At 35.7% G+C, this 15,517-nt stretch overlaps 5 protein-coding genes and 1 long non-coding RNA gene across 10 annotated transcripts; 4 read left to right on the top strand and 2 right to left on the bottom strand.

Moving 5' to 3' along the window:
- Positions 1–724: 724 nt before the first annotated feature.
- Positions 725–3,107, bottom strand: LOC148768251 (glycosyltransferase family 92 protein RCOM_0530710-like). Of its 2 annotated transcripts, none has more exons than XM_088821419.1 (2): positions 2,615–3,107; positions 725–2,427 (listed from the first exon to the last, which is right to left on the bottom strand). In XM_088821419.1, exons 1-2 carry the CDS (start codon positions 2,739–2,741, stop codon positions 878–880), a joined length of 1,677 nt encoding a protein of 558 aa, XP_088677545.1. In that variant the 5' UTR covers positions 2,742–3,107; the 3' UTR covers positions 725–877. The 2 variants fall into 2 exon arrangements, with proteins under 2 accessions (XP_088677545.1, XP_088677546.1); XM_088821420.1 differs by having other exon boundaries at positions 725–2,424; positions 2,615–3,035.
- Positions 3,108–4,568: 1,461 nt separating this feature from the next.
- Positions 4,569–5,866, top strand: LOC105969913 (myb-related protein 315). The gene is made up of 3 exons (XM_012994687.2): positions 4,569–4,832; positions 4,902–5,031; positions 5,164–5,866. The coding sequence occupies exons 1-3, from the start codon at positions 4,700–4,702 to the stop codon at positions 5,723–5,725; spliced, it is 825 nt and encodes a 274-aa protein (XP_012850141.2). The 5' UTR covers positions 4,569–4,699; the 3' UTR covers positions 5,726–5,866.
- A 1,593-nt stretch (positions 5,867–7,459) lies between these two features.
- EMB1688 (Minichromosome maintenance (MCM2/3/5) family protein) lies at positions 7,460–9,905 on the top strand. The gene is made up of 5 exons (XM_012994657.2): positions 7,460–8,281; positions 8,539–8,760; positions 8,849–9,043; positions 9,147–9,334; positions 9,425–9,905. Exons 1-5 carry the CDS (start codon positions 7,613–7,615, stop codon positions 9,579–9,581), a joined length of 1,431 nt encoding a protein of 476 aa, XP_012850111.2. The 5' UTR covers positions 7,460–7,612; the 3' UTR covers positions 9,582–9,905.
- A 726-nt stretch (positions 9,906–10,631) lies between these two features.
- On the top strand, positions 10,632–12,437 carry LOC105969904 (Myb domain protein). The gene is made up of 3 exons (XM_012994679.2): positions 10,632–10,785; positions 11,651–11,823; positions 11,979–12,437. Exons 1-3 carry the CDS (start codon positions 10,693–10,695, stop codon positions 12,124–12,126), a joined length of 414 nt encoding a protein of 137 aa, XP_012850133.2. The 5' UTR covers positions 10,632–10,692; the 3' UTR covers positions 12,127–12,437.
- LOC105969889 (uncharacterized) lies at positions 12,007–15,471 on the top strand. 4 transcript variants are annotated; one of them, XM_012994672.2, is made up of 9 exons: positions 12,007–12,149; positions 13,017–13,089; positions 13,161–13,646; positions 13,733–14,080; positions 14,183–14,241; positions 14,362–14,433; positions 14,601–14,703; positions 14,909–14,988; positions 15,116–15,471. In XM_012994672.2, the coding sequence occupies exons 2-9, from the start codon at positions 13,018–13,020 to the stop codon at positions 15,147–15,149; spliced, it is 1,254 nt and encodes a 417-aa protein (XP_012850126.1). In that variant the 5' UTR covers positions 12,007–12,149; position 13,017; the 3' UTR covers positions 15,150–15,471. The 4 variants fall into 4 exon arrangements, with proteins under 4 accessions (XP_012850126.1, XP_012850118.1, XP_088677540.1 ...); XM_012994664.2 differs by having other exon boundaries at positions 13,730–14,080; XM_088821414.1 differs by having other exon boundaries at positions 12,013–12,149; positions 12,934–13,089; positions 13,730–14,080.
- On the bottom strand, positions 14,138–14,667 carry LOC148768250 (uncharacterized). Its single transcript, XR_016033016.1, has 2 exons — positions 14,581–14,667; positions 14,138–14,480 (listed from the first exon to the last, which is right to left on the bottom strand). It is a non-coding gene; the product is annotated as an uncharacterized LOC148768250 (long non-coding RNA).
- Positions 15,472–15,517: the final 46 nt, after the last annotated feature.

Below are 15,517 nucleotides of genomic sequence, written 5' to 3'. Positions count from 1 at the left end.
TTCGATTTGGGTTCAAAATCGTAAATCTAGGTTTTCCCAAAGTTGGTAGGTTACGGTTGCGATGACTGCAGATGTTGGCTGCTAGGGTTGACGAGGGTTGTGTGTTGTTGGCGGCTAGGGTTTGGTAGTACACCATAGTATACCATAGTCAATAATAGTGTAGAAACGATAGTACACTATAGTATAACATAGTATACTATAGAATTTTTGAAATCTGCTATATCTGCTGAATTATTTAACAAAAAGAAGAAAAAAAATCGGATAGTACACCATAGTATAACATAGTACACCATAGTATACTATAGAATATTTGAAATCTGCTGAATTATTTAACAAAAAGAAGAAAAAAAATCGTAATTTTCAAAAACGATGTTATAAATAAGAAAAAAGATTGTTTATAATAATATAAAATAATGCAAAGTGTAAATTGAAAAAATAAAGATGAGTGAAAGGGCATTTTCGGAATGAATTTAATAAAGGACTTGAAGCAAATGTTTAGTTAAACTTGTCATTTAGTTCTAATTAGTTTTGTCACTAGGGACCTATATCTTAAGGCCCCTTTTTTTTTTTGTTATTATAAAATATATTTTAAAAACTTCAAAAATATTATTTATCAGTTTAAATTATTTTATAATGTCTTTTCCTAAACAATCTTTCTATTCATTCTTGATTATTTTATGAAATTATTTGTTTGAACACATTACCATCAATTTCAGCAAACAAATTCTCATTATCATCTCTTTTCAGTAGAAAAACAAAATATACAAATCCTTTCAGTTTATAAACAAATTTACAAAATAATATATAAAAGAAAAATAAATAATAAATTTGCAAAAAAATAAAAAAATTAAGCCCTCATTCAGCTGATTATATTCATTCATTCCCATGGTAATAAGCCGGTTTTCGGGTCAGCAAAAGTGTTGAGTACCCGATTCCTCAATCCAGTATCGTTGACCTCGCAGAACCTACTAGACCAATCCGCCGGCTCAACCGGTTTGGTACCCAGACCGGGCGTCCGGTCCTTGGACCCCACATTTGTCTTCTCCTGCCAATCGGACACGTAAGCAGCCACCCTCCTATAAAACTTGTCCTTGAACACCGCCCACACCTGATACTTGTAATGGTTTATCACCACCTCTCTTCTGTTCAAATTCACTACTCTGAATCCCGCCTTCAGTTGGAAATGGTGTACGTAATTTATCAACGAAGAATTCAACGCCTCCGGCCGAACTATGCTCTTGTGCCTCTCCGGCGCGCCCATCCGGCACGTGTACCCCACCGTCACCCCCTTCGCCGGCATCTCTTTCAGCCCCGACGGCCCGAAATCATGGCAGGAAACCCTAATTTCACCCACTTCTCTACTACTACTACTACTAGGCAGCTTCGATTGACTGTCAATTATATCGAGCAAGGATGAATTTGAGGGCAAATGAATGAACTCGTCGACATCGATAAACCCTACCCACTCGCAGGAATCCCTCGCCCGCATCGCGCAGTGCGCGAACCCAGCCTCCTGGCTCTTGATCCACGGCCACACCACACGTGTCACGCTGTGGTTTTCTCCGGCCATCGATTCTACCACGCGCTCAATCTCGTCGTCGCTGTTGTTGTCGTATATGAACCAATTTCGGATTCCGATGCTCGCGTGGTAGGTGAACCACTCAGGCAAAAAACGAGCTTGATTCCTCAGCATGGTGCAAACGCAGATTTTGTGCTTTTTTTTAGGGCCTAATTGACGATGATGGTTATTCACACGTGCGACGGAATCTAGGGTTTTTCTTCCGGCGACTTTAACGGAAACCTTAACGGAATCGTTAGATGAGGTGTTGTTTAGTACGCTGAGAGGGGTTCTGCATCTGACGATTTCCTGGGCGACGGAAACGGCGTCGGCCCACAGAGCAGAGTTATTTGAGCCGGTTAAATGAGAGCCGTAGATGCATTTGAACTTTGAAGGATCAGCTGATTTTCCTGACCCTAGATTAAGTCCTTTGACGAAAACAATTGTTGAGTTGTCTTGTTGATCGATCATGGCTTCGTAAGCTAGGGAATTCCATCTGTATGTGGGGCCCGATGAGAGGTTGTTACCGTTGTTGTGCTTAACCGCAAGGGACACGATCCCGCCATATGGATCGAGCGGGCACCGTACTATCTGGTGGTGGTTCTCGTCGTACGACCCATCTTCGATTGATGACGGAGTGACGTCGAGCAGGGGCTGCGCCGACGAGTTGGGGGGTGTATATACACAGTTGAGGTCGCCTTTGGTTAATAAAGCAGTCGACGGAGGGTATTTCAGGAAAAACAACGCCTGGTCCGGGAAGATAACTGTTTCTCGAATTGTGATGCTCGGGTTTGCAGAGTGATCGCCGGACATCACTTCCATCGCCGGGATATTCCATTTGGATACCAGTCTCGTGTAAGATCCTTCTGCTTCAAATTCCAAACGTTGTACTTCATTATTCACGCATGTCAAACGCTAAAATTCAACATCGTTTGTTGGAAGAAAACATAACATTTACGAAGATAATCACATAAAGAAAAAAAAAACGTCGTAGAAACTGAACATTCAACAACAAAGGTGGAGTATATGTATGTATGTATGTATGTATGTATATACCTCTAGTGGAAAAAAGGCGGAGAGTGGAGAAAGTGAAGCCGGAAACTAAGAGGAAGACGAGGGTGCACCATAAGAGATATACAGCCCGGGGCAAACAGCTCCGGTTCTTTCGATCCTTGAACCCCATCGACGACGAATCGAAAGACGAATCCAATTCAAATTCCTAAATATGTTTATTCCATATATCAATATTATTAGTAGTATTAGAATTTTAATTAATTATCTCTGCAGAATGCAGTAGTAATAATACTCTCCTGTTTTTCAACTCTGTTTCTTCTTTCTTTGTATTAGCTAGCTGCAGAGAGAATGGTTTCGGGTAATTAATTAATTAATGAATGAATGAATTAATTAATGGTGGTGAATATTTAGTCATGGGGTTTGGGTGGCTGAGTAGTGGCTTTGAAAATTCTATTGCGTGCTCGAAATCTCCACATAAATCATAATAATTAATAATAATAATAATAATAGAGCACAACAGCGACAGGAATATGTTAATTTGGCCTTGCTCATGTTTTATCTTATTAATTTATTACTAATTAAATTCTTAATAGGTGTGTCGTCTGAATTTGTAATTAGTCAGCGCTCTGATCGTTCATCCTAAATAATTCTGCGGTAGGTTAGTTGATTATTTTATGTAGCTATTTGCAGTAGAGAATGTAGTATGTCGGTTTGTCCAACTCGAATACCGTTTATTTTTGGAACTTATTTTATTTAATATTGCATTTCCATATACGTATATATTTTTAAATGATTCTACAATTTGCTACATCATATTATCATATATATACTGCACTATATCGCATTTCACCAGAAGAAACTGATTCACAAACTGAAGAAGATTTTTCTATATTTGCCAGCTTATTATTATTTGTGGGACCCATCAACCGCCGCGATATTCCTTCTTGTCCAAATTCTTCTAAACGTGGGCCATTTTTCTGACGTGGCACTATGCTCACATAATGGCCCAATAACTACTCCCATTCTAAACTGCCCATTTACTCTTATTGGGCTTTTCTTTTTTCACTACCCCTACAAATCTTTGCCTTATTTCTTTACCCCTACAAATCTTTTTTCACTACCCCTACAAATCTTTTTTTTTTTTTTTTGTATAATTGACTCCTAAAAAGGGTTGGCAAGATTATTCAAACTCGAGTCAAACGAAAGAAAAACCCGGCATAAAGGAAAAGTTTGTATTAAAGTGAGAGGCGGGGATAATAGCATGAACCATGCTCGAATATGTGTGATATCATTACAAGTATAGTAGACTTCATTATATTGTGTCCACCGTCGCGCTCTATGTTCTTTATCCCAAGGTGAAGGAGTGAGTTCATTTGTGTCCGTGAAATAGATCGAATTGGGGTCCACATTATTATTGACCATTTCGTCCTTATCTTCGACGACGAAGCCATGGCCCGTAGAACCAACAAAGAACGCCATATCATCCAAGTACCTCAGCTCTCCTTTCTCTCCATGCTACTATCCCTTCGATCACCGATAGTTCACCATCGATACTTTATAGCAGCTGCTATGTATGCGATTTTTGTATAGGCGTTTCAACTATTTTCTTATTCGAAAAAAAAAGAGAATCATTAGAGATTTTGGAAGTAACTAAAGAAAAGAGTTTTTGGTGCCTACAACGACAAAACTAGCCAGCTTTGATACCACCAAAGGGAATCTCACCATTTTAGTTTTTGCTACCTTAGTTACACTAATATTCATTAATTAAACAAAAACAATTTCTTTTTGGTTTCATAATTACCAATTTGTCAACTAAGTATCTCTTTATCCATACATTCATTATATTGCTCCCTTTTTTTTATGTAATAAATTAATACAATTCCTCCTAAAACAAGATTAATTTTATGTTTATCTCAACAAACCGGCCATGGTGCCATTTTATAATACTTCATACCATCAATCTTTGCTTTAAATTTAGGCCTTTTTCCATTATTCAATCATGTACATTAACCTTTCATTATTAATTTATGTCAAAAACTTGTTTCAAATACTATAATAACAACTCCTTCAAAGCAAGTTTTCAGCATCAAAACTTGTCCGAAAACTACGAAAAAAGAAGAAGGAAAAATGGGGAGACAACCTTGTTGTGACAAAATTGGTCTGAAGAGAGGTCCATGGACTATAGAAGAAGACCATAAACTCATGACCTTTATTCTCAATAACGGCATTCAATGCTGGCGAATGGTTCCTAAGCTTGCAGGTTACTTCTTTTCTAGCATGCATATATATAATCAGGCGGTTATTTTCGTTTAATAATGATGCGATGCAGGTTTATTAAGATGTGGAAAAAGCTGCAGATTAAGATGGATTAATTATCTGAGGCCGGACCTCAAAAGAGGGGCACTAACAGAAATCGAAGAGAATCAGATCATAGAGCTTCATGCACGCCTTGGTAACAGGTTCGTTTTTCTATTTTTTTGGTTGTCGGTTTAAAAAATCTTGTTCCATTAAGTAAAATGTGGTTAACTATTAGCTGAATTAACCTTTTTTTTTTTATACCACTTTATGTATTATATGTTGCGTATATGCAGGTGGTCTAAGATTGCGTCTCATTTCCCAGGGCGAACGGATAACGAAATCAAGAACCATTGGAACACTCGAATCAAGAAGAGGTTAAAGCAGCAACAATCGTTAGTAAATGATCACTCCTCGTCAAATAATACCGAGAATAATAATGATGAACTAGTTGTCGAGATTTCCAGGCCTGGAAAAGGCGATCAAATAGCACCAACAGCAGCAGAAACAGCAGAAGAATCAAAAGAAAGTCATGATGGTCAAACTAGTGTTCATCATCTGATGAGTAACTACGACGACCATGAAACGAATATTTGTACAAGCATGACGGACATGGATTATTTGTGGATCATGTCTACAAATCAAGAAACTAATAATTATGGTACTAATTTCCCTTCAACAGCTTCTTGTTACACCCCTTCTTTCTGTTCGGAACAAAATTCAGTGAGTACTAATAATTATCACAACTCAACGGGAGGCGAAGATTCGACAATTACCAATCACGAGCAATGGGTTGAGAGTATTGACCATACAATGCTATCTTGGGATGCCATTAATCAACAGCTTTTCTTCTCTTGAAAAAATAAAATCAAATAAATTGCAGCATGTGGTTTCTTACTTAATGCATTGTGATTAATTACTACATTCCAGTTTAATTAGCTCTTGTTTTGTGATTAGTGGTTTTTCAGTTAAGTAGCTTTTTTTTGGCTTTGTCAACATTAATTAATCTTCCAGTTATTAACCATCATATAAGTGATCTACATAAATCTTTAAATTCATATATAATTCTAACTCGAATTAATCGACGCTCTCTTATTTCATAAATCTTTAAATTCGTATATAATTCTAACTCGAATTAATCGACGCTCTCTTATTTCATAAATCTTTAAATTCGTATATAATTCTAACTCGAATTAATCGACGCTCTCTTATTTCATAAATCTTTAAATTCGTATATAATTCTAACTCGAATTAATCGACGCTCTCTTATTTCAGCAACTAAACTCTTTTACAAATTTTTTTTTGTATCTTTTCCACGTATAAAGAAGTATTTATAACATATATATATTAGTAGTACAAATTTACAGCCGCCAAAGGCTCCACGATTACCAATAAAAAAATGTTAGCTGTGATAATAATTGGAGAATACAATATTGTTTCAATTATTAGGTGTACATTAATTAGTAAAGTTAATCATTAATTACTTTAATAAAAATAAATAACTAAAGTGCCATCTAAACATATTTAACTTGACGCATGCCCTTAAATTGTCCAAATGTTTCGTACTAACAGACCATTGCCAAAGGGTCAAAAGTTGCATGTACGAAATTTAATTGGATGAATTTCGAGTAATTGATTTGTTAATTTTTGTAATAATATGGAAATATTATATGTATATGGAAAAAAATATATTATACACATTGAAAAAAAATCAAATAAATATTCTAAACCAAGACACTTATTTTCTTTTTAATATGGATATTTTCCGATTATGTTGCTGTATTATCAATTTATTAATTATCACTAATTAATATAAATAATTTTGAGATATATGTAAGTCAAGTTTGGTGAACAAAAATTGGCGTGCATGTGGGTGACGTCATGCCTCCTTTTTAAATGATCCTCATATAAAATATACATAACTTTGAGTGAGAAAAAGATTAATAAAAAAAAAAATTACTAACACCACCAACCAATTAAAGACAAACTTTTAAGCTCATTTTTTTGAATGAACAACTTCCAATATTTCTTTTTAAAACGAATGTCAGACGGAACTCTTCAATAGATGGTTTATTTTTTTCAATTTGGTTGCATGGCTTAATTGATGGAGTAAGGTGATCAGATCGGATCATTTTAGGCGAAATTTGCCCTACACGATTTGTCGTGTACAATTTACACCACTTGTATAATTTACAAGGCTATTGTAGTAACCTTATATGTATCTATAAACCCAAGGGCGGATACATGATCATTTATTTGGGAGCTGATATTTTAGAAAAAATAAATTTCAGCAAAGGCAACTCGTGTATACCCTTCTCTTATCCTTTATAAGACATAAATCAATCGTAATGATGTTCACGTTTGTACATTTGAAGATTCTCAATAAGTTTGGATAATTATGCTAACAAATCGAACAAACTTTTAAGCAACGATTTTGAATCAAATATTAAGTAGTTTGATTTAATTTCCAGTCATAATCGCAATTAATAAAAATATATATATATATATATATATATATATATATATATATATATATATATATATATATATATATATATATATATATACTGGGCCTGAGGATCAATAACAAATAGGAAGCCCAACCGAGTTCAAAGCAAATCTACTAACTAACTAACATCGGTCCATTAGAAAAAAAAGATTAAATAAAAAAATAAATAGTCTGATAATTACATAAAAACCTGCGTCGAGCAGAAACTGTGGAATTCCTCTCTTGTTCCCTTTGCCATGACTATCGCCTCAATTTCAATCCCCCGCCCAAAACTACCGGAGCTCCCCTCCACCGCCTTCCCCCTCCACCAACCTTTCATCCCCGCCGCTGGTCTGCAACACCAAAAAAACACTATCAATTTCAGAAAGCAGGAGCACAACCAGCAGCAATCTAAAAAAGACCCACTCAGAGGTCGACTTACCTTCAAAAAGCAGTTCACCACTCTTCCTCCGCTACTTTCCCTTGAGAATAAGCGGAGGCTCTCCCTTGAAAACAAGCCGCCGCTGACGGATAATCAGGCAATCGGCACAGTCACCTCGTCGCAAGCCAATATGATGCGCGTGGTCGTGAATTCGGATTCGGAGATTGAGAATTCTGGAGTGGAACTGCTTTGTGTGGTGAAGGCTGTGTTGAAGAAAATTAAGATGCGAGTGTTTGTAGGGGATAGGGTTTTGGTAGGGTCGATTGACTGGGTGGGTAGGAGAGGTTGGATTGAGAATGTTTTTGAGAGGAAGACTGAGATTCTCGATCCTCCTGTGGCGAATGTCGATCATTTGCTCCTGCTTTTTTCACTCGAACAGCCCAAAATTGAACCGTTTATGCTTTCTATGTTTCTCCTTGAGGCTGAATCTACTGGAATTCCACTCACTCTTGCTTTGAATAAAGCAGAGCTCGTTGATGAAGTGGTACGTACGATGAAATTGAAACTGCAATTGCAATTGCATTGTTTCATTTCTTAACTAATTCTTTTCTGTTTATCTATTTTGGAATATTAGGATTTTTGTGTTGCCTTAGTCAGTTGGATTATTTGAATCACAAATTTTACTGTTCATGAATTTAGGTTTTAATGTTGAGGCTGGTTATATTATAAATATGTTCTTGTTGGTTGTAGTGTAATGCTGTTTTATATCTGATGATTGACTTTCTATTGACTTTTATGAAGACGATGGTGGAGTGGAAATCTCGGCTCGGTGATTGGGGCTATGATCCAATTATTTGTAGTGTTGATACTAAACAAGGATTGGATGCGCTGCAACTTATTCTAAGAGATAAAACATCTGTAGTTGCTGGTCCTAGCGGTGTCGGAAAATCAAGTTTGATCAATGCACTACGAGTCAGTACAAGTGTTATTGGGCCTAATGGAGATGATAATTGGTTCGAACACGTATGTTCACACTTGTTATATCTAGACACCCTTTTTTGCTTATTCTTATTAAAAATGCACTAACATTTGAACTTTCATCTTGTTTTAGATTGTTGGCAGCAAGTGGTTGGATGAGCAGCGTGTTGGTGAAGTGTCGACACGGAGTGGAAGAGGAAAGCACACTACTCGACATGTGTCATTGCTTCCATTGCACGAAGGAGGATATCTCGCTGACACCCCGGGGTTCAGTCAACCTAGTTTGACCAAAGTAACAAAGAAGTCATTTGCACAATATTTTCCAGAGGTTCCTACTACTTGATACTTGTTTTACTTGAAAAGCTATTGGTCAATTGGCGTATGTATGTTTGTTTAGTTTGGAATAAATGATTTCATAATTTATTTTGCAGATACGGAAAAAGTTAGAGGAAAATGGACCGTGTGCATTTAGTGATTGCTTGCATCACGGTGAACAAGGGTGCGTTGTGGGAGGGGATTGGGAAAGGTATCCCTTCTATCTTCAACTGCTTGACGAGATTAAGATCAGAGAGGAGTCTCAGTTGAGGAATGTTGGGACTAAAAGAGAGAGTGATGTGAGGTACGTTCAGTTTTGATTAAAAAAGTTGCACCTTTTAAGTTGCGTAGTTAATAAATTGAACTGATTTTACGATGAATGCGCTTATTGTAGGGTCAAGATTGGAGAATCGGGTGTGAAGCAATCTGAACCGAGATTGGAAGCAAAGAAGCACAGGAGACAATCTCGCAAGAAAGTTAATCAGTCTTTACTAGATGATTTGGATGATGATGATGATGAAATGTCAGATAGTGAAAATTCCTATGTATGACGAAACTGTACATTTCTGATAGTTGAAGAAAAGAAGTAATATGGTGGTGGTGCATGTTATATTGCATTATCATTGTAAATATATAGTATCCACTGCCCTTGCTCTTTAGGTTAAAGGAAACGAAGAGTGTGAAATTTTCAACTGTCCATTTTGTGGCAACAGTCGGCAGGAATAGATGATTAGATGGTACATGGAATCATGGGCATACCGGAATTTTGTTTCGAATTTTGTTTCGAATTTTGTTTTCTTCCGTTACGTTCGACTTTTGATGGTGCTTTGTTGTGCATATTCTTCTTTTATGGAATGTCTACCATAGAAATTTAATACTGTTACTTTTCGTTTTTTTTTTCTCTAAATTGCTAAACCACAGAAGAGATGAACAAGATTTTGATTATGTTAATAGTATTTTATAAGCATATTTTTTTAATCTGAAATGTTAAATCCCACACTATTTTTACCAAATCATGCACATAATTAAAAATATTTTTTTTCTCTAAAATCTTCTATTCTTATTCCCCACTCTTCTTCTTTTTCCCTAATTTTTTTCACAAAATCATAGTACTAAAAACATACTTAGCATTCCAAGTTCAAATTTAACAAAAAACTTTACATGTTCAAACTACAACAAACTTAAAATTTGAGGCAAAAATTCAAATTCATATGAATTTGAATAATTAAAAATGCTTAATGAAATTGAATAAATATTAAATAAAACGGAACTCATTTTTTATGATTATTCACGTAAAAAAATAATGAATTTTGAGTGAATTGGATTAAATTATTTTAGAGAGAAGTTAAAGAAAATTTGAGTATAGAGAGAAACTTTATTTATTTATGTGTGAGATTTAGTAAATTTTAGTGTGTGATTTAGCACGCCGCTTTTTTAATAGAATATTGAAATATATTGTTTGGGCCTGAACAGCATACTATTACTACTATGAAGAATCTGGACATGTGTAGAAAGGCCTAACTGAACCAAATTTGGATTAGCCCAAATAAAATATAGTTGGGCCCATATCGTTTTGGCCCAAGACCAAGAGCACTGTGTTCCGATTGGTCCGAAAATTGGTCAGATTCCACAAGTCCCACGCGCCACCGGAGAGACGAGCAAATGAAAAGGACTTTTGAGAGCGCGATTCGAAGCTTCCAGGCGGTGGCAGAGTGTCCTCGTCTCACCAAATTCTCTCTTTACGCTCCAAAATCTGTATGCTTCTTTTTTTTTTTTTCTCACTTTCTCTAAATTTTTTTAGCTGTTTGCAGATAATCTGGCAACTGTTTCTAAATTTACGGTATTAGTATTTTGGATTGCTGGTCAAGACAGACAATTGTCTGTGTTTTACCTGGAATTGAATTCCCAGTTTTCGGATATTTTATTGGGGAATGCAAAATTGTTTAAAAGAAAAGTGCAGTTAATTATGATGAATGTGATTGAGTATTTTGAGATAGCTTCATCCAGATTATTTTCGCAAATGTGTGTATCATCCGTTCCATAATATGAATATTGGAGGAGTTTCTAGTATCTGGATTGAGTTTTTTCCTAGGGCAAAATAATTCCTAATAATCTCTTCTTTTTATTTTTCGGAATGCTTTAGTTTTAAAGATTATCGGTTGTTTCTTCCTTGTGGATAGTATCACATGTCTATGACCACGGAAATGAAAACTAAACAAGTACGTATGTATTTGTGATCATCGTTTATTGAGTCTAAGACTGTCCGTCGTCTACATTTGTTGTCGTTGAATTTTGCCAATTTTTTCGATGAATGTTCATTTTAATGGTCACAATCGAATCTTTTTCATGGTTGTATTTGTCTGAGTTCACATTTTGGATTATAAGTTGCTAGTCTGTTGAAATATCAGTTTAGTTGTAAAATCTGCGCTAAAGTTATCCTGCACACACATAAACAGTTTTGGCTGACAATTCTTATGCTTTGAAATCCATTTCGTTTCACAGAGTGCAAGTAATTAACAATATATGCTACTTCAATAAATACAAACGAAATTATTTCTTTGATCGATTGATAGCTCTTGTATTGATGGTAATGTCGTTATGATTTGAAGTCTTCTTTCAGGTAGAGGTGGAATTTGACAATGGCAATGCATATAATCTGTCAGCCGAATACCTGAGAATATATAGCCCAGCAGTCGACAGTAAGATTAGATCGATTGGAGGTGAAAAGGTTATATCCGGGAGACGTCATGTTGGAATCATGTCTGCTGAACCTGTGGGAAACTATGGTGTCAGGTAGTACTTGAAACCATGTCGTAGAAGAGCTTCTTTATTTTTATTTTTATTTTATTGAAAACCCGATGGATGGAGGGTTAGGCGGGGATGTAGTAGAAGAGTTTCGTAATGATTGCTGATTAATTTATCCGTTTATTGTTTGGTGATTGATGCAGATTGCTTTTTGATGACTTGCATAAAACGGGGATCTTTACATGGGATTACTTCTATCATCTTGGTAGCGATAGGTTTACTCTCATGAGAAATTACATCAAAACTCTAAAGAAACACGGACTCAGCCGGGACCCACCACGCAAGAAGTAACATTTTAGTCTTCAAAGAGTAGGGTACAATCTAAGTGCCAACCAAGACTAATCATTTTTGCATGGTGTGATGTTTGATGGAGTTTATGTGGAATTTGTTGGTGTTCTGTCTTTTATTTAAAAATCACAAATGTACGTTATATATATACACACACGTCGATGATGTCGATTTATGTATGTAGTAATGTAGTGTGTATTGGTACTTTAGTTTATACTCTATAGTGATGTAGCAACTAGAGTTGGTTCATTCATCAAGTTGAACAAACAGTCTTCTTCCTCTACTAATAATATACCCTTTATTACAAGCAAAAACATCATCCTCTTTTGGTCCCATGTTTCAAACCAGCAAAGCAAAGACTTTAGTTTTTCTTTTTTGTGAAGGAAAAAAAATTAATATTTTATTTTATTTTATTATACATGGAAAAAATTAAAGATTCCTCACTTTATTTTTATCAGAATGAAAAAATAAAGATGAGATAGGAAGGTGGTTGTATTGGTGGGTAGCATCATTAGGAATGATTCCCCTTCCATGAAACCCTAAATGGAACGTTATGTACAATTATTATCAAGTTCAAAATTGTGGGACCGGACCACTATTGGCTAAAAAAGAAGATTAAAAATAATTAAAGAATAATTGAGTTTAGTATTAGTAATTTAGTATAATACTTCTACTTTCCTCTATTTCTGGCCTGCCTTTTTTTCTCCCAACGTCTCCTTTTTTTATTTATTTGAATTTCAAATTGAAAAAGAAAAAAAAACAGACACACACATAGCAGTAGACCAGAACAATATTAATATTTTTTTATAGATTTTTATTGCAGGTTTTCTGTTATTCATTACATTGTGATGTTGTTCTACGGTTGTTTATTGTCTGGTTGAGTCTGCAAATAGAATGGGAGATTCGGCTTGTCTCATGCATGGCTTCACATATGCTTCTGCTATACCCAACAATGATTCCAAAAATGTAAGAAAAATTTGTTGGAATTGTTCTAAAATTTCGGGTTTTTTTTTGACAAGTTTTAATGTGTGTTGCAGGGGAACCCCATGCAGCATGGTCTTGGGGAATCAGTTTCATTTGGAAGGTTTACGACAGAATCTTTGTCATGGGAGAAATGGTCAACGTTTTCGCACAAGAAATACGTTGAAGAGGCCGAGAGATACTCTCAGCCTGGTTCCGTTGCCGAGAAGAAGGCTTTCTTTGAGGCTCATTACAAGCAAATTGCAGCTAAAAAGGCTGCTGCTGCTTTGCTTGACCAACAAAATGCTGCTCAATTATTACAACCTCCGCAAGTATTTGGTGATAATAATAATAATAGTAATGCTTATGATCAATCGTATGTTGAAGTGAAAATGGATGTAGTTGAAATTGGTGAAGAGGGGGGAATTTCCGTAACACCGTTAAATGAAGCCTCGAGTGAGAATCCCGTGAACGATAATCGGCTTGATAATCTTGAAAATAAGGACGCGGTTTCTTGTTCAAGGAGTAGTGGAACTACAATAATGGAGAGGGCTTTGCTCAAGGTGAGATATCTTTGGGTGTTACTATTTTGTGCAGCTTATTTTTACAGTTGTCTCGTTTTATAATCGAGTTTTTGTGTTCACAGCAGAATTCGGTTGCTAGTCAGAATATCCCAATCCCGCCATCACTGACATGTAAGAAAAGATCAGGTTTTGCTTCAATGAAGTCACCAATTCAGAGCAAAACATGGGAAATTCAATCTACACCTGCCAAACCTGTGACTCCTCATCTCAACAAAGAAAACAGTATTAACAGAAGCACAAGCAAGTCTCGTTTGGAATCTTTCGACAAGAAAAGATCCTCTCAAAACTCATTACGTGCCTTAATGAACTTACTTCCTAATAACGAGCCTGATAAAGATCCTAATTTTGCCACCAAGAAAGCTGAAAAGTTAGGGATTGCACTCGGAATACCTCAACAAGATTGTGTGACTACAGTTGGGTGATTCTCAATTTTTACGGCATTTTTGCTATATATTATATTATATGAAAGATTTTCGTTAAGCATCCTTTTATATTCATCCTGATTTATTTTACAGGCATCTACTAACGGTGTGTCCACAAATCCTGCAGCTGCCCCTCAATCCGAGAATAAAAGGTGCCTAATTTAATTTATTTTTTTACGTGCAATTTGATGCATCTTTACAATCAAAAGAGTTTGTGATGATTAATTATTGCTGACTAGTGACGATTATTTGACTGTTGTTGTAATACACAGGATTAAAACACCACTTGATCCTTCGGTCCGAGGAAGCAAAACTGGTCCTAAATGGCACATTTTGTCTGCTGTGTAAGTCTAGAGTTTGCTATTCACGGTTTTCAGTTGATCTGCATCCACTTGTATATGAACGTGAAATCGTAATTAGATTAAGATTGTTGTTACTCCTTCTATATGTTTACTGATTTCAATAGTTTTACAAGAGTTCGAGTTTCTTACAAATTTGCTTGTGTTGTCAGTTGCTCCAAGCCATTGAAAGCCCGTCGAAACAAACTACAGTCCCCAGCTTTATCCACTTCTTCTATTCTACGAACAGAAGAAAGAGCTTCAATGAGAAAACAGGTAAGAAACTTGTATACTCATCGTTTATATAATATTTTTTTCATAAAAATTGCAAACGACGCAGCTGCAGAAAACGTTGACGGTTAATACAAGCAAACTTTAGCACTTTCTTTTTATTTGATTTTCTGATTTCATTTAGTATCACGGGAGTTTTAAATATGTCTGTCCTATGCGTAAATGATTCAAAGGTCCAATTGTTTTACAGGAGAAATCAGGAAACGAAAATAGGAAATTGGGGTGTAGCTTTTGCTTCAAAGCTCGCCCCATAAAATCACATGAAAAAAGGTATATTTAATTGCTTCTCCAATGGCTTCTTGTATACATCCTCAAAATGATGGTTATAGCCTACGCTGTTTTCATCGATTCCAGCAAGTTGTTTATGTTAGATTATTTGTGGTATTTGATTATGCAGATTCCAGCAAGACAACCTCGGACAGCAGTACTAGGAGGAATCATTACAAAAAAGAATCGAAAAAGAATGTTCTTCAACTGAAAGAATCCCATATGAGAATGCATCTCCAAAATATTCAGCAGTGATGATAGTATGTGCATAATTCATCGTCTTTGCAGCAAAAAAATACAATTTTATAAAGTGTTGTATATCTCAGAAGACTAGATTTACCCGAAACAATGCAACTTTTTTTCCCTTTCAGTTCGGTACATACACAAGGATTGTTGCTTACTACATGCTTCTTTTGAAAATAATAAATATATGCCAACGTATCTATATTATACAAGTATTTTCGGTTATCATTTCAACCAACTTCTCAATCGAACATGCATATTCTCTTCTCTGCAAGTTTGCAACGTTTTC

This window comes from Erythranthe guttata, chromosome 8 (assembly GCF_056151865.1).
Source record: "Erythranthe guttata isolate IM_541 chromosome 8, IM_541, whole genome shotgun sequence".
Classification (NCBI taxonomy): domain Eukaryota; kingdom Viridiplantae; phylum Streptophyta; class Magnoliopsida; order Lamiales; family Phrymaceae; genus Erythranthe; species Erythranthe guttata.
This window is presented reverse-complemented; position numbering and strand designations above follow the sequence as displayed.